General features: G+C 37.8%; 1 protein-coding gene across 3 annotated transcripts in view; it reads left to right on the top strand.

Annotated features, from left to right (window-relative positions):
* The window catches only part of SNX14 (sorting nexin 14), a 49,331-nt gene extending 23,936 nt beyond the window's left edge, over positions 1–25,395 (top strand). The window contains exons 16-29 of one of the 3 annotated variants that reach the window (XM_010707657.3): positions 1,820–1,846; positions 5,777–5,909; positions 11,365–11,566; positions 12,417–12,500; positions 12,637–12,737; positions 13,029–13,140; positions 14,843–14,883; positions 15,071–15,190; positions 20,184–20,307; positions 20,792–20,956; positions 21,886–21,981; positions 22,736–22,827; positions 22,985–23,041; positions 25,185–25,395. In XM_010707657.3, coding sequence (XP_010705959.2) covers positions 1,820–1,846; positions 5,777–5,909; positions 11,365–11,566; positions 12,417–12,500; positions 12,637–12,737; positions 13,029–13,140; positions 14,843–14,883; positions 15,071–15,190; positions 20,184–20,307; positions 20,792–20,956; positions 21,886–21,981; positions 22,736–22,827; positions 22,985–23,041; positions 25,185–25,223 — 1,393 coding nt within the window. In that variant the 3' untranslated portion in view covers positions 25,224–25,395. The remainder of the gene's footprint in view (positions 1–1,819; positions 1,847–5,776; positions 5,910–11,364; positions 11,567–12,416; positions 12,501–12,636; positions 12,738–13,028; positions 13,141–14,842; positions 14,884–15,070; positions 15,191–20,183; positions 20,308–20,791; positions 20,957–21,885; positions 21,982–22,735; positions 22,828–22,984; positions 23,042–25,184) is intronic. The other 2 variants (XM_085217683.1, XM_019613114.2) reach the window with 2 other exon arrangements.
* The last annotated feature ends 46 nt before the right edge of the window (positions 25,396–25,441 follow it).

Here is a 25,441-nt window from a genome sequence, read left to right on the forward strand (position 1 = left end):
AAATGTTATCCATGTGCATCATGCCTTTTCTTCTCTCTTCTAGCTTTAGCCCCACTTGAGAGAAATTAAAGGCAAAGTGATGAGTTTTGTTTCCCACGTCTTTGAAGTTTTGCTAGAGGCACTGTGCACATATTGCATTGCTATGGTTGATTACCTAAAAAGTCTGAGATCAAGTAGTAGATCTGAAATCCCAGAGGAATGAATATATGGGCAACGTGTTGAAAGATTTCAGTTATCAAAAGACAATGAAATTATTTTTATAGAGCAATTTCTGGGGGGGTAAAGTCGGAAAGTAGGAAGAGGAGATTATCAATGTATAATTCCTGTTTTTAATCACTTTTTTAACTGTATAAAGCAATCATAACTTCTACAGACAGGCAAATAATGTCCAATGAAAACTGCTAAGGTAATAAATGAGAAGTCACAAGTATTTCTGGAGTGCAAAGAATTCATGCAGGATATCTTGATGACTAGCATTTCAACTCTGTCATTGGTATTTTCCACCTACTAGTTAGTGTATGTGGGCATGCTTCCCAGACTTCTGGGTAGGTATATACCTGCTTTGGTTTTCTATACACACCTTGAACATACACCAGATTAGAATAAAATAGTTCAGTTGGATTTTTAAAGATCATCTAATTCAACTGCCTGACCTCTTCAGGGCTAATCAACATTAATGAGGGCATTGTCCAAACATCTTGAATGCTAACAGGCATGTGAGGGGGCATCTGCTGCCTCTCAAGAAAGCCTATTCCAGTGTTTGAAATATATACAATAAATATGTTTCTCCTTATATGTATTCTGAGAAGAAGCATCCCAATTTCTCATCGCTGGGTGAGCAATAAAATTAAAACATTTTAAAAATGTAGGCCCAAATAGAAGATGTTAAAATTTTTTAGGAGTGTTTAGGAATAAAACCCACAGAATTAAGCAGCTGTATATGATATAATAGTTTATCTTAGTCATAGACTGTTCCAGTTTGCTAGTATATGTTTTCATTTTCACAGTTGCACTGTCTTTTATCATGGTACTTTAGAAAGCAGTACCTACTGTAAAACAAAATCTGAAATTTGAGTATTTTAATCCCATAAACTACGATGTTCATAAAATCATTGAATCATTAAGGTCAGGAAAGACCATTAAGATCATCTAGTCCAACCACTGACCCTTCCCCACTATGCCCACTAACCATGTTCCTCAGGGCTATATCTTATCTACGAGTATTTTTAACACCTCCAGGGACAGTGAATCCACCACCTCCATGGGTTGCATCAGTTTGTCCAGAGTTCAGTAGCTCCTTTGAAATAAAATGCAGCATGTGCAGTGATTGTATTTATGGTCAACCCACTTAAACATTTCAGCAAGAATTAACGAGCTAATGGCTGAGGGATTGGTTCCATGTACCACAAAAAAAAAAAAAAAAAAAAAAAAAGGCCAAGTGAATTAGAGTCCTACATGAATTTTTCATATAGATTACAGAAGAATGTTGATGCCTGCTAAGCACTGCAATTAACTTTAACAATGAAAACCAGCATAAGCAGCTACTGATTTAAAGAAAATCATTCTTTGAAATGAATCTTAAAGAAAATTTTAGTATCAGGAGTTTTAAATTCAAAGGTCATTGTGCTGATGACATGTTCAAGCACTGTTGTCGTTTCACTCTGTTAACGATTCTAGGTCAGAAACTCTATTCTCTCATAGCTGTGTTCAAGCCCAAGCCTATTCAGTTTTGTTGGGATAGGTCTGTTGAGTTTTTTTGTTGCTGTTTTCACATTTTTTCACCTGGGCTCTGAGGTAACTTGTGTGCCTGTTGTTGCAGAAGTAGCCTGAGTTTGGATGACTTCCGGTAAGTCTATCTAACACTCAATGAATGTTGTGTGTTGGTTGCATTGCATCTATCATGGCTGCGTCACACAGCCTTTATAACAACAATTAATCATCCATTTTACTTTTTAAAATGTGCCTTCTTCAGACTAAACATTTGTCCCCATGTTGTCTTCACTATTGTTTAGAAAGTGCTTAATTACTAATTTTCACAAGTTTGTGGTATATTAATATTCGTTGCTGTTAACTATTTGTTTATTGTTGTTAATTTTGGAATACATTTCTTGATGTATTTTTTGCCTGTGATTGCTGGCTCCTCTGAAGCTTTCCAAAAGTTTCTTTACTCCACATTTCCAGATCATGTTTGAAGTTTCATCCACTTAATGGCTTGTTTTGTCTGGCACAGCTGTGTTCAGTAGGATTATTGCCTGGCATTGCATGCTCACATAATGATTTTATAAGTATTACCATATTTAAAGTAAAACACCATTCTCAAAATCCTTTGTGCAGCCCTTCTTTTGGCTGCTGAAGTTGTGATTACAACATATCCTGTTTTTTTAATAATTTTCTTTGTTCATGCTCTAGGTTGTCTGTTGTGACTCGTTAATGCTATAATTGCTGTTCAGTGATTTTTCTCATTATTTATGCTTCTTTTAATACATGCTATCCAAACTCAGTATCTTTTCATTAGGAACTTTTCCTGGAATTTGTCAGCATGGACATTGGTATTTTATATATGCTATTCATTTTACTCATGCTATTCATGAGGGAGCATTAGCGACTTCATCTTACAGATTAGGAATCAAGTTCATGGAAACTTTTAATCTTTTATGTGCCAGCTCAGTGCACAGAGTTACAATTTGCTAGTGTGCTGGGCAATTAATAACATTTATAACTTACTCTGATTTTAAAGCAGCTCTGTGCACTCAGTTTTTCTACTAATCAGGTGTATGGATTTTAGTTGGACAAAAGAAGATGGTACCCTGATTTCATATACATATAAAAATCCAGCTTGTATGATAGCTATGACTTGTCTGGTACTACCTGCCCCACAGAGGTTCACAGCAGCATTCTTCACCTGCATAGCCCAGATTATATGACCGCTTTATAAGGTTGATCCTGAGGGAAAATTATTTTGCAGCCCTCCATCATTAAAGAATGCTACAGTGTGGGATAGTACCAATGCAAACTTTGTTCTGCAATTCCTAATTTTGGAGTGATTAGCAATAACAATTTTTAATGATACACATGTGTGAATTCTGGAACTTTAAAAAAAATAAAAATAAAATCCAACCTGCTGTCGTCACATCATTCATCAGGAATGTTGGAACTTACAGAATCTCCCACCAGGAGCCCTGCCAAGAAAGTAACTAGATTGATGGTCTAGCAGTGCTGTTATGTGGATCAGCACTAGAGGGAATGGAATATTTTCCCAATGAAAGTTTTCTGTGTTATTTGTTGACGGTAACAAATCAACAAGTCTTGGTGGACTTCATTTCTGTTCCAAACTGGCCACCGTCTCTCCTCTTTCTTCTTCCTTGCCTTGAACCTGACCATATCCTAGCCCCATTTCTTCCCTTTCACCTACACTGTGAATCTATGAATTTCCATCCTGACTCTGGGTCTTTTTTAAATTTTGCTAGCTTCAAAAGCTTGATCATCCTGTTATTTCTCTGTCTACTAATGTCCCTAGATTTTGTCCATGCTCATCTGTCTTATTTGGCTTGTGCTCTGTTTAAGTATTTGGCCAAACCAGCCCGATGTTCTCACCATTCTTTGCTATGTGTCTCTGTAGCCTATAAACCACCGATTTGTATTCTTAATTAGTACCATTCACTCTGAAGATCACAGAATCACAGAATTGTAGGGGTTGGAAGGGATCTCTAGAGATCATCGAGACCAACCCCCCTGCCAAAGCAGGTTCCCTACACCAGGTCGCACAGGTAGGCGTCCAGGCGAGACTTGAATATCTCCAGAGAAGGAGACTCCACAACCTCCCTGGGGAGCCTGTTCCAGTGCTCCGTCACCCTCACCGTGAAGAAGTTCTTACGCGCATTCGTGCGAAACTTCCTGTGCTGCAGCTTATGTCCGTTTCCCCTCGTCCTGTCTCCACGTACCACTGAAAAGAGACTGGCCTCACCGCTATGGCCGCCACTCCTCAGATATTTATAAACCTGGATCAGGTCCCCTCTCAGTCGTCTTTTCTCAAGGCTAAACAGACCCAAGATAATCCTATCCTAATCCGTCACTGTGTAACTGCTCCAGTATAGTTCTTGCTTTGCAGTCATGAGACATGTGCCCTAGGTAGGTATTCTGCCTACTGCTGCATCATTATCAGAGTGAAAACAAATGTTCACCAATCTGAACTTCAGTACTCTACCAAGTCTATGAAGTGGTACAAAATAATATTCATAATCTTGACTACTGCAAAAGTTTCGTGCAAGAATAAAAACAACGTCTTTGAAAGTCAAGCCAGGGCTGTAAAGGATTAGCCTTCTAGGAAAACTGTCTAACTTTGAATATGGTTTGTATTTTGCTATCCTTGGGTTTAAGGTCTTGAACAAGATTCAGATCTCAAATGTGAAAAAAGTTCAGCTCAGAAACATGTAGAAGTCGTTTAAAATTGAGTAAGATTGTTCAGTCATGTGTTTGTACTGTGACCTTTAGTTAACAGAGATCAGAAAGATAGCTGTTCTCTGTCTCTGTGTTGGAGCTGATAATAATGAGATAGGAAAAATAATACCTATGAATGAACAGTAAATTATTCATGTAATCTTTGTCATGTACACAGTCTGGGTAAAATTATAAAACAGGAAGACAGTTCCTGTTAGTAACACACAGGTGCTTTGAGGCAGCAGCTGGTGATGTCAGCATGGTTTTATGAGAGGTGAAGATGCTTTACATGTGAACTACTGAAAAGCAGTACTGATTTTTTTTTTTAAAGGAAAAAGAAAATACTTTGAATATTTTTGTTCATGTAAAATATTGACTTTTGAATCTTAGTAATCTATAAAGTCATTATGAGTCCTCGATTCTGCTGTTCACTGTATTAGTTTTTAAATTGCCTGTTAGCTACCAGTACTGAACTGCTGTAAATAACTTCAGGTTGATTGATACTATATGCAACTTTTTTCTTTCCAGAATTAGTCATGACTTGCTTTTCTTCTTAAGAAATAGTCTTTGGTGTCAGGTCTTGTAAGGGCATAAGAATGCTATAAAAACTGTTCTCAGTATGGAGTACTATTCGTGCCCAAACTATCTTTCCATAACATGTTTCTTATTGGATGATTTATCACAAGTTCCTTTATTTCTGAAGAAGACTTTAATTCTTTATCTTTCAGTCAGACTGACTCTTCAAGCCAAGATTTTTCAGTTGCATCTGTTTTGTCTCATGCTCAGTCTTGTTCCTTGCACATTCTTTCTGTCTGTCCCTAATGCTTAAAAGTCAAGATTTTACATGCTTGTAAAAATCTGGGATGTTTATGTAAAAAAAGAAAAAAAAAAAAAAAAAGTGCATCAACCTAGGCCATTTATAGTACTTGGCAATAGTGGGTAAATGTTTAAATGAGAATACATGGAAAAGGACAGAGTTAGTGACCTTCTTGGTGTGCGTGCATGTACAAATACCAGAGTTTCTGCTGTCAAAACAAAATTGTTTCATACAGCTAATTGTTTATTCTATAGACTGCATTAGTGTAATGCTGTTATTAGTGTGTTAATGTTAGTTCACAGTTAAGGATATGACGAATCCAAATTTCTTGTGAATGTAACCAAGAAATTCAAGTTTTCTCTAAATGAGTTTCAACTGAAGTGGAATTGTAGATATATAGTGTAGATATATTAACTGTGTATGTTTTGCATTTTTCACTTAATCTGCAAATTATGTGCAATGGCCTGCTGAGCTGTTGTGTAGTATGCCCTCTAGTGTGAACTCTGGCTTCTGTAATCCTAGGACCACACAGAAAAGAGGAGAATCATTTGGCATCAGCAGAATCGGCAACAAAATAAAAGGTGTATTCAAGAGTTCTGCAATGGAAGGAGCTATGCTGCCTAATTATAACTTAAATGATGGAGAAGATGACTTTGTGAGTAAAAGCTTTACGTTTTTCTTTAGACTTTAAGTTAGTTGTGTTGGTTTTTTTCCCTCACTTATTTGAAAATGTTAAGCTTGTGTTTTTCTGTTTTATTTTGCTGCATTCTCTGATTAACTTGATCAGAAGCCAATGACTTAGCCTCAGTTTTTCTGTAGTCATTTATAAGACAAGGCTTCACCCCCAGTTTATGTACATTTGAACTGATTTCTTAAGTAGACTTTCTTAGAAGAAATACTAATTGCAGTGTTGTCATACGCTTATGTAAGCAATGCATTTTTCTCTGAAAATTTAGTGTGCCATTTTATAATTCTGGATAATAAGGTGGTAGTCATGAGATGTGATTTTTCACTCTGAAGTTTGCCACAAGACCATCAAAGCTTACATTACTGGAGAAATTGCTATGAAGCTGGACTGTGATGTGTTTTCTTCTCTTAAGATCATGAGCTAGTAGTCCATTCTCATTTGTCTTGTGTATGTCTTTTGGCTAATGTTTTCTTTCATGCCAAACAGCAATGAATAAAGGCAATGGTAGAATTGTTGCTTGGGACATTGGTTTCTGAGCATAGCTGGGGGACAAATGGAAAGTTTAAAAACAAGAGGGAAGATTGGTCAGCTGTTGATAGCCATAGTTTTTTACAGTGTGCCTATCAATACAGTCTTTCATACCTGTTCCTCGCAAAATGAGACCTGTAAGCATTTATCACCTTTATAAACTGCCTGTTCATTTTCCACAGCCTAAAGACAAGTGTAAATACAAACTTACATTATTCACCTTGCTTTGAATTGCTTTCAGAAGAGAATGGGAAGGAATCAGCAACATAGAACTCTAAATAGTTGGATTTTTTTTCTTTAAATGGAACGCTTTCTACAGTCTGAATCTTTATATAGGTCACGTCTTTAAACAGTTGCTATTAATTTATTGGACAGTTAAGTTCTTACTGATGTCACTTATCTGCTCTCTCTTGGAAGACCAGATTATGATGAAAATGAGTTTATTTTCCAACATCGTTCATGTGATTTAACCCAGGATGCAGCTAAGCAGAGCTTTTCATTTATTCTCCTGACTCCTAGTGGAATGAGAGAAAATTGGTGGGAGGTTGTGATGGAACTCATAGTTTGAGATAAAAAAACTATTTTCTGAGGCAGAAAAGAGAGCGAGAAATAACAATAATGATAATATGTGTGAGTGTATATATTTACAACACAAGTGATGCACAGTGCAATTACTCACCACCCATGAGCATAAATGATGCTCAGCCATTGCCCAAGCAGTGGTTACCCTCAGCAGCCAACACCCAAGTTTTCAAGTTTTTTCATGTGATGTGTTATCAACATTGTTTTTCTTCTTAAGCCAAAATATAGCATCATCCCAGACACCATTAAGATGATCAACTCTGTCCCAGTTGAAACCCAGACTATTATAGACTCTACTAGCTAAAGGATATTGAAGTATAATTCCCATGGGGTAGGGAGGAATTAGTAGTTGAAGTATAGTTGAAACATAATTGAAGTAATTGTGCAAGAGAAGGAACGTGGTTTTGTACCAGAGGGCAGGAAGTTAACTTATGAGAAATTCCTGAATTCAGTGAGAGGCAGACCATATGAAGACTTATCCTTAATGAGGTAAGTTTTCAGACTGACAGAATGATTTTATCTTTGGCAAGAATAGAGAGTTTTAAGTGCAGCATTATCTCAAATTCCTTTATTAAATTCAGGAGAAAGGAGGATTCTGCACTTAGTAAAAACACTCGAGACAAACATTGAGGAAAACCTCAGTCCCTTCATTTGTAAGTGTGATTGGGAAGAAGAAAAGGGAAAGAAAACATTAAACTGTTGCAAGGTTACTATGCTTCCACTGTGCTGGACAGACCCATGGCTTCATTTCCTGGGTGAATAAACAATTCAGTAGTTTAAGACAACTTTAATAATGTCACAGTAAGAACTGAGGTGTAGTTTCCTAGCAGGCGTCACAGAGTCAGAGGAAGAGCTGTCCCAGTCTAACATGAGCTGGCAGTGCTTAAGACAGCATAATTGTAGGATAGTGGCAGTGCAGTGCACAAACTTAGCAACTTTTGATTAAGAAAGTTATTTCCTCCCTCTGAGTTTGATCTTGATTTAGTATTTAAATAATTGGTGATAACATAAGCCAGGTGGATTCAAGGTTAATGAAGAGTGATAGTGAAATGGTGTTTTGAGCATTACTGTGTTCTGACAAAAACTGAAATATCTGTAGCTTCTTATTTTTATCCTTTTTTTTCTCTCTCTTTTTTTTTTTTTTTGACAAAATTATGTTGATTACAACTGAGAACCTGTAGGAGAAAACCATGGAGTGTAAGGAAACCACATACAGATAGAAATGAATTAGCAGATTTCTGAGGCTCTGCAGTTTTGCAAGCTGCTAAATATGGTAATGCCAATTAGGTGAAGGCAGCCTTAATCTCTGTAAGCTAAATTAAAATACAGCCGAACATGTGCATATTATAGCATGGATATTGTTCCTAGGATAGCAAGAAGACCAGTAAACTTGGGTTTGTGGCTTTGTTGGATAAAGGAAATGGAAATAGACTGAGGTAACAATAATTGCTATCGGTTGGTAGTCTGATTAGAAAGGATTGAAAACCCCAGAAATTCATGCTTTTTTGCTTTCAGTAATGTAATTACAGTGAGTTACTGTAGTTGAGATGTGTAGGAAATTGCATAATGTCAGCACCAAAATCAGGCTAGTAGTCAGGTGAGTAATCTGGTGAAAACAGCAGTTTCACAAACTCATGATAGAGTGAAGCCTTGGAAGGATCAAGTGAACAAGACAGCAAGGTTCTGGCCCTGAGTCCACAAGGATAATCCAGTGTATGAAATGAAATAAGAGGTGAGAGTTGCAAGCAGTAGTAAATTGAAGGAGGAAGGAAATCAGAAAATGTAGGCAAGAGTTCAGAATAGAATTGTAGATTTGATCAAGTCCTTACCAAAACAAGTTGCTGCTCGGAGCATCTCTTCTTTGGTGGAAGTTAATCCTGTAGTTGTGGTGTTTGCAATTTGTTCATTTCAGGCTCGGTTTATTTTTGTTTGCTTTGTGAAAGCACACAGACTGTGATTTGGCTCTCAAATTGTGACCCATCTTAGCTGGGTATGGTGTCTGTGGATTGACCAGTGAGACAGCTCTTTGAATGTCACAGCAGCTCTTTTCATTGAATGAGAAGGGTAAACCGAAGCAAAAAGGCACACTGAGGTGATCCAGTTTTTGCATCTGTTAGAGATCTGCTTTGGAAGACGTTGGTCCACAGTGATTTGCTGGAGAATCATTCCAGCATTGTGCAAAGGCAAAACAAAATGGAACAAAGATTGCTTGCGTGTTGATCTTACATGGCAAGGTTTTGGTAGCAGGGGGCTGCAGGGGAGCCCTCTGTGAGCAGAGCCCAACGCTGCCCCATGTCAGAGCAGAGCTCCAACTGCTCTCTGAAGGGGATCCGCTGTTGCCACAGCTGAGGGTGGAGGGAAGGGAAAATGTGTGCAACAGCAGCTGGGAGAGGGGAGTGGGATATGGGAGAGAACAGCCCTGCAGGCACCATGGAGCAGCCTGCAGCCCAGCAGCCTGCAGGCCCTGTGGCTGGTGGCAGTGCTGGGAGAGCTGCAGCCCACGTGGGATCAGTTGGGGGAACACCAGTGTCCCATGGGAGTGGCCAGGCCCTGGAGCAGAAAGTGGGTAGGAGAAGGTGGTTTTTTTTTCTCAAGTGTGTGTGTCTGTTAGCAAAAGACAATAAATGAGATTAATCTTGCTTATGCTGAGTGCGCTCTAGCTGTTCACATCTCCACCCACAAAAGTTTTTTTCAATTCGTTTCCTCCCCAGCCTTTTAAGCAGGAATGAGAAAGCAGCATGGTGGAGTTTAGCTACCAATATCCATGTGAAACCACCACAGAGAATTGAAAAACTTGTGCTTCAGGTGCAATTGAGTCATGGCTGTGTGAACGTTGTAGTGCAGACACAGCCAAAATGCACTGGTTCACATTCAGGGAGCCAAATCTGCAGTGCAGATCTCAATATATTCCATGTATTCCAATACAGGCAAAACTTCTTCAGCCACCTAGACCTGGCCTCTGAGGGGAATTCAGCTGTAAACTATGAAGCTAGGGGAAGTTGTATCCGAAAGTTGGATTCATGCTTCTCAGTTTGCTTTAGTTTCACATGTTGTAAATTCTTGCATTAAAATCTCCTATTTTAACTTTGGCAAAGGCAGTGCTCCCAATTCCCAGCCCAGCCCTGCACTACCTTCTTGTAGATGCTGTGTCCTTATTTGCAAAACTATTTTTCTTTCTTTCAGGTCATTTTTAAAATTTTTCTTTATTCCGTGCCATAAATGAGAATCAGCTTACCCATTGTTTGGATAAATAGCTTTCCAAGGGTACTTGTTGAAGCTTGGATTTTTCTAATGAAATATTTAAGATAACCTATGTTGATGGTCCTGGATAACTTGTGGTACCAAGACAGGCGTGCTGTGTGTTAATGTGTTGATACGTTGCTTGTGGGCACTTTTTCTGTTTGTAAAGAGCAGTGTTAGTGTGGTGTTGCGGTCACCGTTTCATTTTGGAAGGATTACTTCAGCATTTGCATGGCGCTAGCGTGAAGTTCTGCTTGCAAATGGAGGAAAAGGCTTCACATTTTGTGGCATGAAGTCTGAACCTATGATGCTTCAGCACTGGAGCTGCCCTACACACAGCCAGCAAGGGTTAGATCACCATTGCTCCCTGGTTCATCTGTTTTTGGGGCTGTGATGTTGAAACTGGAACTCATGGGAAATGCAATGACGCTGACGGTGGCTTTGCTTAAAACTACTTCTGGGTTGTGAAAATATTCATTCCCATTCTTGGCTATGTTGCATCTGTGTTGCAGACCAAATCAAATTAATGCCTCCTCTAGAGCATACTCCAGTGCACTGTGCTTTGGGAGTAAGAAACCTGCTAGTTTGGTGCATTGTTGGCTTCTGTCTCTAATTGTGTTGGGATAACTTTATGGCCTGACCTAATAAGCTCAGGTCTTCAGTTTGGTTCCTAGTATGCCAGGAAATGCACTGCATCTGTGCTGGATGTAAGCAGATTCCAGTAGCACTCAAATGGTCTGTGTCTAAGGCATTCTTCCAGCTGTTCCTTCCAGTGTTCTTCTCTTATCTCTCTCTCTGTTTTCTTTGAAATATCAGATATGAAACTTGATAATGCTATAAAAGCTTTTAGTTCTCATTAAAATGTGCTAGCTTAAAATTAATCTATAGCCAATCTAAAAATAAAAAGTCTACCAAAAACTCCATTAATGACATGAGGGTTTTTTGTTCTTTTATTTTCCCAAGTGATCCTGAGCACAGATTTAGACTTGATTGCTTCATTATCGTGTGTGCTTTACAATGGTAGACTGAACCAATTAAAATTGAACTCTCTGGAATGTCTGAATCTTTACAGATTGAAGAAGGTGTGATGGTGATGGAAGATGATTCTCCTGAGGAGGCTGTTAGTACCCCAAACACACCCCGCAACCTTTCTGCATGGAAAATCAGCATCCCATACGTAGATTTTTTCGATGACCCCTCCTTGGAGAGAAAAGACAGAAAGGAGAGAATTCCAGTGTTCTGCATTGATGTGGAGAGAAATGATAGAAGGGCAGGTATGTAATGTTGTGGATAATTAAAGTCATTTAACTCAGAATGCTCTGATGTGCTGTATTCTCATGACTGTTTTGCAGTGTGCAAATTATGCATAATTTTTCTGATTTTGAAAGTGGCTCTTCAGTGTGAACCAGTTCCATTTAGACTTGATGCAAAAGTTCCATAATTTCGTTTTCCAAAAGAGAGAATGAGTAGGGAGAAGAGTTGTTGCTGTGGTTCTTTCCTTGACCCTCTTTGAACTTTGGAATAATGAATAGCTTTATAAATGATATTAAAATGTAGTTACTAACGAACTAAAATATTTTATTACTAGGAGCCATTCTGGCTTGCAGGTAGCTTGGTATATACAGATAACAATATATCTGTATTGAGTGAAAGAATAGCATCACTCCTGGACCATGTGGATTTGTGGTAATGAAAACAATACTTCCACAATGAGCAGGAGGTGTTTAAGAGTTCTTTAGTGGTATCTTCCAGGAGGAAGAACGATCAGGATGCAGGCCAATGGTGCTGAGAACTGCAGTATTTATGTAAATCACTTTGTTAAAAGTTTGAAAATAGATCTAACATAGTCAGTTTTGCAGTACTCCATTGATTAGAATCTAGGTATCCACTAAATGAGATAATGATTTTCTTGTTGGTACATTCTCTCTGCATTTAGACTGCAATTTAATTTAATACTTTATACCTCAGTGGGATTTCTTATTTTTTTAATTATTGCAGTAGGGTAGACTAAGTATAATTGAAATCTTTCCTATAATAATCTAATACATACTTGCTGTTGCATAATTCATCTTCCAAGTGGCATAAAACCTGACTTATCTTTACTGCTGTATTTTTTTTTTCCAGTTGGGCACGAACCTGAACACTGGTCAGTCTACAGGAGGTATCTGGAATTTTATGTGCTTGAGTCAAAGCTAACAGAATTTCATGGTATGTTCTCCATCACCTGGAAACTCACTTCCCTACTACTGCGATTATTATCCAGTACCAAGCTGGAATTTAAAATAAGGAAAGCAATGTTTGTTCTGTTATGGGTATAATTTAATCTGCTCAATATCTTTACTAGGTACTTTTCCTGATGCTCAGCTTCCCTCCAAGAGAATCATTGGTCCCAAGAACTATGAGTTCTTAAAATCCAAAAGGGAGGAGTTTCAGGAGTATCTGCAGGTATCAGTCTTGTGGAGCTGAGAATATTCCAAAATTAATAATTTAAAACTAACAAATGAATATCTGCTATTTCTTTTTTCTTTGCTTCTAATTAATGGGTTATTAAAAAGGTTCAAGTGGACAAATGAAACTTTAACTACAGGTTTCACGTGACTGAAAAATATTTTGGAAATGACAGTTTCTATGATAATATAACACTCTTTGGGTGTATGTGTATATATGTATAGCTATAGACAAAGTGATTTTTTAAAGATGAATTTTAAGTACTTTTTCTTTCCTTCTATTTCAAAGAAACTTCTGCAACATCCAGAGCTAAGTAACAGCCAACTTTTAGCTGACTTCCTGTCCCCTAATGGAGGAGAGACTCAGTTTCTTGATAAAATGTTGCCTGATGTGAATCTTGGTATGTAATACACAGTTGTGCTGACAATTACTAATACTGTATGTACTGTGATTAAATGATAGTAGTAATGAATAGATAAGCTAGTGTAAGTATATGGATATGGGAAAGAACAGTTCTGCTCCTTCACCCCTCTTATCACTCACAAAATAAGGTGTGCTAGTACAGTAAGATTTATGGCATTGTCCCAGTTCAAATCTAGCCAAGCCAGACATTGCTTATGGATGTGGTGATATAAACTGTTTCTTAATATAATTTACCTTTGAGTATTAGTGAATTAAGTATTTTTATTTTAATTAGAAGAGTGTAATATTAAATATTTTTGGTACTGATGGGCATCCTCTTTTAATCTGACCAGCTGAAAAATATTTGAGGCAGGGGTGTGTGTGATGTAGGCAGGCCAAATGGAAGTTGAGGTAAAGAATTTCTATAATGATAATAAATCTATGATAATGAATCTAAGAAGTAGATATTATCTAATAGTATATATTATGATAATAAATCTAAGGAGTAGTTTGCAGTGTGACTTCACAGCTTGGCCATAAATGTAGCTTCCTTGGATAGAGTGCCAGAGCTGCTAGGTCACACTTTGTAGCTACTCCGTCTTCACACAATTCTAACACTTGTAGTTCTGGCATCAGCATATGTACCAGGAGAGCTGTATCTGAACTGCACTATTGCATTTTTGCTTCTTCTTCTCATTACATGGACCTGCTGGGATGGCTGTGCTCAGCAAGTTACCAAGATGTGGAATGAGTTTTGATGGTCCTCTCCCAGTTAAAGGGTTGGTTGGTTTGAGACAAAGGAAAAAAAAAAACAACAGAAAAGCCTCTAGAAGAATCTGTGTCATTCAGACAGGCTTGGCTCATTTACTTTAAGGCATCTCACACATTCACATGTGAGAGTACATGTCCCTCCCATAAATGTCATTTTAACAACATGTGGCATTTCAGTAGGGATTTTAGTGAGAGTAACATTATCATTTGATCATTGCACATACTTTCCAATGTAAGTTCCAAAATTAACAATATGTAGATAAGCAGTATGTTCAGAGCAGTATTTTTCCTAAAATAAAACTAATTTTTTTGGCATTTAAAGTTACTATGCTGTATCCTTATAGCCTTATCAGGAGAGAGAGCTCTTTTTAAGATCATAGCTGTCGCCTATCCAATTTGCAAGCCGTTGCTCACTGGTAGTTTCAAGGCTGCAGCCTTCCAGAATCTCTCCAGATAAGCCATGCTTTTCAGGACAAGAAGAGAACTTCAGTTTTTATGACTTTTTGGTGATAAATGATTATGAAGGATTAAGAGCTTAGACACCAGAAACTGTAATTGCTTTTTAAAGCAATCAGATAATCATCTTGATATTTTTGTGTTTAAGTATTTTATCTTGAAGAGTACTAAGTTATAAGCTGGATATGTGGAAAACTTTTTCAAAGCTTTTTGTATCAACTTTTAAAACAATAGTATTTTAAAATGAAATGCTGGATACTGATTGGCAGAGAAAAATGTCTTGTTTTTGCACCTTACTCATTATTTGTCGTGTGTTGCTCTTAGAAAGTCTTAATAACTATTTTAAAATTTGATATATCAAAATGCTACAAAGAGTCAGAATGAGCACCATAAAGAATGGAAAAAGGGAAAAAGAGTTCTGCTGTGGTATGTTTAAGATCAAGCAGTGACTTTTTTATTCTTTCTAATTATAGGTAAGATTATAAAATCTGTTCCAGGAAAGCTGATGAAAGAGGTAAGTCTTCCAGATTGCCAGCCTTTTAATTTCAATTACTAATTTTAGCAGCTCACTAATGTATAGGCTAGTGAAAAACTCATTTGGAAACTCACGTTTTGTGGTGGTTTTTTTGCTTTTTTGTATTTCTTTTTTTCCTCCCCTTCTGTAATTATGTAAGTGACAGGCCACTCATTTCTTATTCCAGAAAGGTCAGCATTTGGAGCCATTCATCATGAACTTTATCAACTCCTGTGAATCTCCCAAGCCTAAACCAAGCAGGCCTGAGCTTACAATTCTGAGTCCTACTTCTGAAAACAACAAGAAGGTACAGTAAGTCATCTTCCTTCTCTGCTGTGCAGGAGTGGGGAAAAGCGATCGTGCTCTGAAAATACAAAGCAGAAAAAAATCATAAATAAAACAGCATATATATTTTGTGTTGCTTTTCTCCACGAGAGAGATCTTTCAGTCTGTAATCTATGTGTCACAATTGAGCTAATTCTGTTTGGATTTTTCTTGTTTTTTTTTTTTTTATTTTTTATTTTGTTTTGTTTTTATTTTTAAGTTCTTACTGGATTTGGAGATGAGAATATAAAGAACCTGAGAAGTTCTGAGAGAAGAAGAGCTGAAAACTTAAGTGTAGAGTGGGGAATATTTTAATACTGGAAGGCAGCTTCCTTTTTAAAGTACAGAACTTGAGTGTTTGGAGAGAGTGGTTTGTTGAAGTGCTACAAGCCAGAACTGCCACAGTGCTGATACTTATTATCTGCCTTTAAAATGTTTGTATACAGTACCTTAATGTCTAGTATACGTTATGGGTCCTATTAGTTGCTCTCTCTAACATCAACAAATCTAAAGCCTAATGCTTCCATTCAACCTAGAGTATATTTATGGTGCTTGCTTGCTTGCTGGTTATGGGCCTTTTGGTTTCCCACAGTATGGCAGTTTTTTGATAGTATTATGACATTAGAGAACTTGCACCTACAAGTTCTATTCTAAGTACAGTGGAGCTAACCCTAGCTCCCAGTTCCTTCTCACTTTCTATCGTGGGAATTTTCTGTTCTTCTAAGCAACTTGATTGTGGTTATCTGTAGAACTAATTAGTCATATGACAGCTATTTCAGTTTCCTTCTTTCTTTAGAAGAAATGTGTTTGAAGAAATGTGCAGCACTTGATGGCTGCCTGGAAAGCTTCAGACATTAATTCATCAACTGCAGAGCCACAATTATTATCAAATGATGGGCGCTCAAGATACTTTACTTTGAGGAGTGCCCTAATCATGCTACAAGTTTTGACCAGCATGTATGCACATGGCATTCACATACTGACTGCAGTCTTGCAAAATTGCTATCTACTGTTTTGCCAGAGCACGTATACTTATGTAATCACTGTAATTGTAACGATCTGATGAGGTAGGGCTGGATTGTGCTATGATCTGGTCTCCTCTGAGCCTTCACATGCGTGCTGTGAAATTCAGCCTTTAGCTGAGTTGTTGGAGTGCTTGAGCCAGTTTTCTCTTTTTCATCTCAGCCCATGCTTGGGAAAAGCTTTGTGCCAGTTCCACGACTCCAGGCCGTTTGCATCTGGTCACTTCTTGGATTCATTTTGTAAGCCACACTGCTTTCATCTGCTGTGCCATTGTAATTCAGACTACTGAATTTGTTTGGGAAACAGATCTCCTGATCACCTCTGCTTGCCATACTAGAGAGCTGAATGAGAATTCATTAACTGAATTACTTTCAGATAAAACTAAGCTGGAAATGCAGGGGCTGTTCAGTGAACTAAGGTAGATCACCACCCAAAACATGTCTTATAGACTTCAGTTGTTTGGTTCTGCAGTTTTGGTTCTGCAGTCTCAGTTCTGTTGTTTCACTTGACTTCATTCTGAAGATTGTAAGTGCTGTGCAGCCCCAGCAGAAACTGTTGGTGATCATATATGCAAAATATTTGTACCAGGATTGTGTGGACTACCTGTATGGAGTCAATGAGGAGATACTGCAGTGGTAGAGCCATAGAAGGTGGAACAAGCTGCTACACTTCTAAGTGCCCATCTCTGAGAAGAGCATGTTGCCTCATGGCAAGAAATTCCTCAACACAGATCTTTTGGTGAAGTCCAGGATAGATTTTCCATTGATATTTGCATTGCCACAGATGTAGATCTGCTTATTCTAGTGTCAGCATGCCAGAATCCGCTGAGAGTACAGGATGTGTGTGTGTGTGTGCTGCCAACTCAAGTGCCAGGAATAAAGTACACCCAGTCTACCCCCTTCAGCAGGCTGAATAAGAAGTGCTGGAAGGTCTGTCAGGGCAGATGAAAGCATGAGCTTATTAAAAAACATTCCTGTTTCTCTGGAAAGTTGTCTGCATGCTGCTGGTTTTTTAATATTCCTGGTGTGCTTTTGTATGCTTGAAATATCAGTGATTTCCAGCTAATGAATACAGAATCATAGAATCATTAAGGGAGGAAAAGACCACTAAGATCTCCTAGTCCAACCATCAGGCAATTTCCACCATCCCCACTAACCACATCCCGCAGTGCCGCATACACATAGTTATTGAACAGCTCCAGGGATGGGGACTCAGCATCTCTCTAGGCAGCCTGTGCCACTGCCTCACCATTCCTTCTGAGAAGAATTTTTTCTTAATATCCGATCTGAACTTGCCCTGTAACAACCAAAGGCCATTATCTTTTATCCCATCATAATATATAATGAATGTGAGCTGTTAACCTGAGTACAGCCAATAGCAATTGGATTTTATCCTGCATCAGATTCATCAGATCAAATTACCAACCTTTCTGGTTAAACAACCAAGCAAAAAACTGCTCCTCCTAAGGGCACCAAACAGCATTTTCAGCTTTCCTAGCTGTGTTTCTAGTCTGTCTGTACCAGCTCAACATTCTTCTGAATGTACTTCAGTCAGAATTGCTAGAATGCAACAGGACTTCTCAGCTGATGCAGGCTTTGAAAAGCATGCCTGCAAAGGCATTGTGCTGCTGGCTTGTGGTGACCTGCCAATGGCAATAAGAACTGTTCTAAACAACAACAGTATAGTGTATATTTGCAGTTATTTGGAGGAAAATACAGCTTCTTCCTTAAGCTAATTGGTTTAGATATGTACACTCTTTTTAGCATTTGGGTGCAAATTCTCTACTTTGCAAATGAGGAAGGAAAATAGTTTATGCCTCTGGCTGTGGATGTTGTTCAGAACTGTGGCATTGTTTTTATCAACTTCACACCCAGGAGTGTATGGGTGTATATGTACTTACTGGCAGTCAGGTAACTGTTAGATGCTTTATGTAGATGCTTGTACTTACTTTGCTGGCTTTTCCCATGGAGGTACAATAGGGAACCTATTGAACTAGAAATTATTTTGGTTGTTCTCTTAATATGGGTTTTTGTGTTTCACTTGCTTTAAGAGGTTGGCTTCCCTTATTAGCTAGTAACATTAAATGGAATTTTCCCCTTGAAAGCCTTTTAAGAATATATCAGTGCTGTAATCACAATTACTGTTTAATCTTCAAAGTTTGACTAAGGATAACATTGCTTGTCTTTTTTGTGTGATTACAATAATGAGCATTATATCACGTCTCAGAAAGTAAAATGAGCAGAAATGTAAAAGCGAAATCGTGTGCTTTTCTGAGTCATGAACATAACTCCCATGTTTGTATTAGGTATACAGTTATATGTTTTTCACTTTCAGTCAAAATCTTAGAGTAAAATGTGACGGTGGCAGCATCCTTCAGATGTGCATTGCTAAAGACTGTAGAACACACACTGGATGAGTATGAAGTATATACTTTATAAATCTGTTCATCTGCTCATTTCTTAATGCCACGTACAAGAGTGTGAACTTTCCAAGCTTGGCAATGAGCAAGGAATCATTATGCTCAAGGCGCAGGAAAGACTATCTATGAGCAGAGGCATGATGCAGTATTTGAAATATGTTGTTTCTGCTTTGGAGTGAAAGTTAAAAAAAACAAAAAAAAAAAAAAACAAACAAACTTCTGGAAGCTGGAAAACTCTGCCAAAAGACAGCATTTTGGTTTCAGATTACCTGCTGGAGTACTGTGAATGATTTAATTTGGCTTGTACGCACTCCTCTGAAATTTATCTCCATTGTACTGTGGGTTGCTATGAGTTGGTGCGCTGTGTGTTATCTCAGCCAGCTTGGAGGTATCATAAAAAAAAAAAACCAAAAACACAACAACAACAAAGAAAGCTCGTGTTGAAGTTGGAATAATTCCACTAAGATCTTTTCCACTGTCATAGTTCCAGCTTCGAGAAGGCATATAGACTTCAGTTTAAATAGGTTTCTTAACCAACATACCAGGTGTAGTCCATACAATAGGCACAAATAATTATCTGCTCTTCTTTGGTTCGTTACTTTCTCGGATTCAGGTCATCCAGTGTACATTAACTATATTTGCTCTTTCATGTAATTTATGTAATGATGTTTAATTAGGGTGAACGTTATGAAGGTGATGCCAGCTGTTTAGCACTGACAAAAGAAAGGACCTAATGAAGTACAAGTCAAAACTTCAATCTTGCCAGATTTCCTGATGTAATTTTTTTTGTCAGAGCACAGGAACTCTGCTTGGAGACGTGCTGGATTCAGAGTCCATTGTGACCTGGATGTTTTATGGCTTAATCTACTAGAGGGAGAATTGCTCTACAGAGAGTAGACCAAGAACAAGCAAATTAAGGACCATTCTTCAGAATGCTACAGAAAAGCCTATTGATAGCAGTCTTGTCAGTCTCATAGGAAGGAAGTTCTTCAACACCAAATTTTTGGTGAACACTAGGGTAGATTTTCCATCTAGGCCATACTATAATTGTACTATATTTTCTTCTAACAGTGAGATAGCTTTGTTAGATGCTTGGCACAGGCTTTTGAGCTCTCTTTTCATAATACAGTAGTATTTCCTGATCTTTGCATCAACAGTTTTGGGGATGAAATAACTTAAAATAAACACTTAATGGTTTTTGTGAGGTATTGTAAGATGCTTCCAGGACTCAGCAGACTTTTCCTTTTTGACTGTTTTGTCCAGAACCCGTTGCCTATTTCATAGCACAAGACAAAAAGATGTTTTAGGGAATACGTGAATGTCATAGAGTTCCCCTGTGATTTAAGGCAGACAGACTTGCACCCTTCATGCCTCTGAAAGTGCATTGAAGGATCAAGCCTGTAACAAAGTCTATTTGTGTGGAGGTACTTGGGAGCAAAAGGGTCTGTGAAATGAAAAGCAAACACGCAACAAAAGCCTGATGGTCCTTTTATTTTTGAAGGCAGTGTCTTCCATGTTATGTTTCTATTTTTAGCTTTTCAATGATTTATTCAAGAATAATGCAAACCGGTCTGAGAATACAGAAAGACGACAAAATCAGAACTACTTCATGGAAATGATGACTGTAGAAGGAGTCTATGACTACTTAATGTATGTTGGTAAGAAGCGATTTCTCTTAGTTATTCTTATACTTCTTTTCATTATGAAGTTCAGGTTCTTTGGTGGGAAATAAAATTCTGTTGTAGTAGTCGTATATAACCTAGGACATGCAACCATAACAGTATACAACTTAAGAACACAGCCATTTAAAAAAAAAGCAGCAAGCAACCCTTATTGCTGCGCTAAAATATTGCAATTTATCTTTCATTATTGTTCAGTTTTGCTTTATCGTTCTGCCTTTCTGAGTATAAGTTTGTGGGTATAGTTTCTTCCCTTTTCTCAGATAAGCCTATAGAACTAAATAACAGTAGTTAAAGAGTATTTGATGAGTAATATGGACAAGAATCACTTTTCAAGCTGAAGTCTTTGCTTGTATGCATTTTTCTTCTTTTGAGTCAGCGAAGAAGTCATGGCTTTTTCTTTTGACTCCTTTGTCATCTTATTAAGAGAACCATATAGATATCTGTTTCTTTAACTTTGCAGGTAGAGTGGTCTTCCACATTCCTGACTGGCTGCATCATCTCCTGATGGGAGGAAGAATTCTCTTCAAAAATACATTGGAACTGTACACAGACTATTACTTGCATTATAAATTAGAACAGCTATGTGAGGAGCACCGTTTGGTTTCTCTGATAACGCTGCTGAGAGGTCAGCAGTGGTTCCATATTTGATTGAAGTGTTGCTTTAGTATGACATTTGAAATCCCTTCTTTTGAGTGTTATGCTGTAATGCTGAACTAAAGCCAATGGAATTCTAAAAGTCAGGTGGGCCTATAAAACCATTCCAGAAGTTTGTTGCTAAAAGATGATGTTAGCCCTGTTGTCTATCAAGCATGATTTACAGAAAAAAGAGGTATTATGAATAGTAATTTATGAAGGTGTGTGCAGGAGAATAAATGTAGGTTAGTGTGTCAGTTTGTGAATGGTTCATGCTTTCTTTAAATTCGTTTTCACTTATGTGCTGCCTTAGTCCTGCTTTAGTTTTTTGTTTTTTTTTTTAAATTCTCTTCATTACGGTAATTTTAACCTTCAAAGAAGGGAAATAGACAAAGATTATTTAAAAAGAAACAAAACCTCACAACTGTAGAGAAGTGTAATGCGACCACAGACTCAGCTAAATGAAACGTGGTCAAAGCTCTGCAATCAAGGCTAACTCTGTCCTTATCAAACCAAGAAGTTCTGTAAAGGACAAAAAGACAAAAAAACAAAACAAAACAAAAATGACCATCAAGACTGAGCAGCACATACTTCCTATGAACAGTAATTTTTACAAGGTGATCGCAAGGAAAATTTAAAGTAAGAAGATTATAACAAACTTAAAGAAGGATTGAGTCAAACCTAGAAGCTAATGCTTTCAAAATTTGAGAAGAGACAAATTGGCAAAAGATTCTTGTCCTCTAAGCGCATGGGTTATTCTGGATTTGATCAGGCTAATGTAATCAAGGCTCAGAATTCTCTTCCAGTTAAGATCACACACAAAAGCAGCACAACTTTGAAACCGTAATCCAAACCAACTTTCTTATGCTGGTGTTAAGGAAGTTGCCTAAAGATGGTTTCATCAATGTGTCTTCACTGCAGATGCTGTGTTCTGTGAAAATTCTGAACCACGCTCTGTCCAGGACAAACAGAAGAGAGCAAAGCAGACGTTCGAAGAAATGATGAGATACATTCCAGGTTAATAATGGCTCTTTATGACTATAGTTAATTGTTGAAGCGGAAGTATAACGCAAGTGCAGTAATGTTAGCTTTTCAAATAAAATAATTTCTACGCTGCACTGGTTTGACTGGAATACTTAGGTGTGAAAAACGAAGAAAAAAACTAAGAGTTCTGTTTCATCATTTAATTCAGTGTTGCTGAGTGAGGATGCAGTGTAATCATTCATAAAGACTTGGGGTAACAGAAGTCTTCACAAATGTCCTTAAAACCATAATTTCTTTATGTTTAGCTTCTTTGATTTGTATTTTATCCAGCTGAAGACCAGATAAAGAAGTGATAGAAGAAAAAGCCAGAAGATAAATCTGAGCTCTATTTAAACTATATAAACTACAGAAGAGGGGCTCATTTTCTGGGTTATTCAGAAAGTAATTAAAACATTCCAACTTGTCATGTATTAAAAAAAGTATTAGGACAATAGAATGAAATTCTTAAAAGCATAACAAATACTTTGGTGTGCAGCACTGAAAGATGAGGAAGGAGGAACCAAAGGAATATTTGTTTTTTCCATTGACTACTTTAGAGGGATAAAATTTGAGCTCTTTCTTTAATTAAAACCTTTCTTTATTACTGGAGGTAAAGAAAAATGCTCTCGTGGAATTGTGGTGTTTTTGTGCCAACTAAAACTAATGCTTGAGATGTTACTTATTTGACTGTAACTACTTTGCAATGCTTCCTAATGACTTGTGTATTTGTTGGTGATATCTGGCCTAGATTTAATAGGCAAGTGCATTGGAGAAGAGGCTAAATATGAAGGCATCAGGCTTCTGTTTGATGGCATACAGCAACCGGTGCTCAACAAACAGGTAATTTGCAGCGCTTGGAAAACTTGCCATTTTCTGAAGTGAATGTATGGCTATGACAGAGGGCAGAATTCTCATGCAGAACAAAGATAAAAAGAGGTGATGTTGCTTTGGTCTAACTTGGTGGCTGGCTGATGCCATTTCCTTCATTTTCTTTTAGTTAACTTATGTGCTGTTGGACATTGGGATTCAAGAACTCTTCCCAGAGCTAAGTAAGGTATGTGCTAATACTGTTCCAATAGGTACAGAATTCTTCAAGCTACTGGCAGGTTTCATCATTGCTGCACACTTGTTGTTCCCTTGAAATACATTAAGTTTTTGGTGGATAATCTGTTTTTTACTAATGCGTTGAAATCATGTGAATCTAGCTTTCCTAATTTTTGTTAATTAGGTTTGGAAATCCATGTTGGCCTATTTACCTATCATGCAATGAGCTTGGGGTATCTTTCAGCATCAGTGGACAGTGATCGGTTGTCAGGATCCCCGTGCCTTTCTGTATGATTGTCTCCATTTTAATTCAGGGATTTCCCATCTTTCAGAAGTGAGTTTCACATGCAGAGCCCAGGTTGAGCTCCAGCACTTCTGTTTGATAGATGAATTTCTTATTCCAAATTTGGTCTCTGCAATGTTAACTTACACCATTCAAATAAAGGAGAAAGAATCCTATCAGAATGTGTGCTGTTAGCGCTGTGATCCATCTCATTTAAAAAAAAAAAAAAAAAAGCCCTTAATTTATCATTTGATTTCTGTTGCATGAGTCCTGTGTCCAGGAACCACCAGAGTGCACCACAGGATTGAGCAGTGATTTGTTTTGCATAATAAACAAATGACAGATTTCAGGACAAGTTAGGGCACCTTCCATTGTTGCCACTGAAATGAGACCAGCTTGGCAAGTTTAACAACTACTACTCTGTGCATTGGTTCTGTAGCTGACGTATTTAGGGCAGTGTTCACACAGTCAAGATACAGAACCAAGAAAGATCCAACCAGCCAAGCAAATAAGGAAGTTACCTGGTTTACTTGTGTGCTGCACGGAAGACCTGACCTAACCCTACTGTTTTACTGCACTGAACTGCTTTTGTATCACAGCAGCTACCAATAAATGTGTGGGAATATTGGACTGTCTTCAGATAGCACTGGAAGAAAAAATGTGAAGGCTTTGTGTTAAGCATTTGAGTTCATGGGAACATAGGGAAGTGATTCACTGTCTCGCATTTCATTAGAATAAAGGAAGGGAAAAGAAGATGCTCCCATCAGAAACTTCAGCTCTTTTCCTGCCTTGGACATGCCAAGAGTAAAACAGAAGGAAGTACTGTTCCCATGGTTTTTGACTGTAGGACTTAGTTGGGAGGGTTGCAGGACTATGATGGGTTAAAAGAGGCAGCTGAGGGAGGGTCGATATGAAAGGGCAAACACAAGCTGAAGAGAGAGGTGGAAGAGAGAGGGGTGGAAGGCAGTGTTTTTTATATTGAGCCCTCAATTCTAAAAAAAACATTTCCCCTAAATCACTGCAAACTGCCCATGAAGCCATTTGGAAAGAACAGTTTGCTCCAACCAATTTTAATGCAAAAGTTTAAAATGAATAACTGGTTATTCGGTTATCAGTTGTACTGGGGGGGAAAAAGTAACTGCAGTAACATCTCTATTGAGCAGACCGGTCCTTCTTGTGTGGTATCACAATGTGATTGCAGTTAGTGAGGAGCAAAAATATTTCAGCTCAGTCAGCATTTAAAGAGAAAAGAGTATCCTGGAAGTTTTGTTTTGAGTACTGAGCGTTTAGAGGGGCATAGTGATGGGAGAATTTCTGCTGGAGGGGATATAGAACCTAATTCCAGCTCTTGGTACCTATGCGTTGGAGCTGCATCTTGCTCCATGTACCAATGCAGATTGATAAGCTGTGGTTAATGGCAGTTGGCAGTGTATGCGAGTGTACAATTTACAAGGATAGGATTGGAAAAGCACTTCTGTTTTGCTTTGATACAGTGTGTAGCCAGTCCCTTGGAAGTTTGTTCAGGCAGAATAGGAGGAAAAGGGTAAGCTGAGACAGGAGAAGCATTCTAGCAGAGGAAGAAGAGAAATCCAATAGTAAAAATATGCCAATGCCCCTTCCAGAGCCAAAATTTGTTGTATATAAAGTAGTGTGCTTAGCATTTAAGAGTGGAGGAGGTGAGAACTTCTAGAGAAGGAATGAAATACCTACTTCAAGGAAAGTATTAAAAACCTGGAAGCAGTAGCCTTCCTTTCTCTTATCTCTGATTTCAAGTAGATATTTTCAAATCTCATTCTGTTGTAGATCAGTTCCATATGTAAATACATATTTTCACATTTAAGTCAATTTCTTTCTTGATTCCTCTTGGCAGGGTCCAAAGGAAGCTAGCTCTGCGACGTGTTGGATGTGAATGCAGGGACCTCACTGGACATGCGGTAGAAAATCTGCTGTGCACTAATGTAATGGATATGTGACATTTTAGCCTTGCATTGTACATTTTCTTGTAAATAATATTAAATCTAAGTTCTAAAAATCTCTTTCTGCTATAAAGACATTAAAATTTAATACCACTTACAAGTGAACGACAGATATCTGTATTTTTATTTTATTTTCTTTAGCTGTAATCAG

This window comes from Meleagris gallopavo, chromosome 2, assembly GCF_905368555.1.
Source record: "Meleagris gallopavo chromosome 2, MGAL_WU_HG_1.1, whole genome shotgun sequence".
NCBI classification, from domain to species: Eukaryota; Metazoa; Chordata; class Aves; order Galliformes; family Phasianidae; genus Meleagris; species Meleagris gallopavo.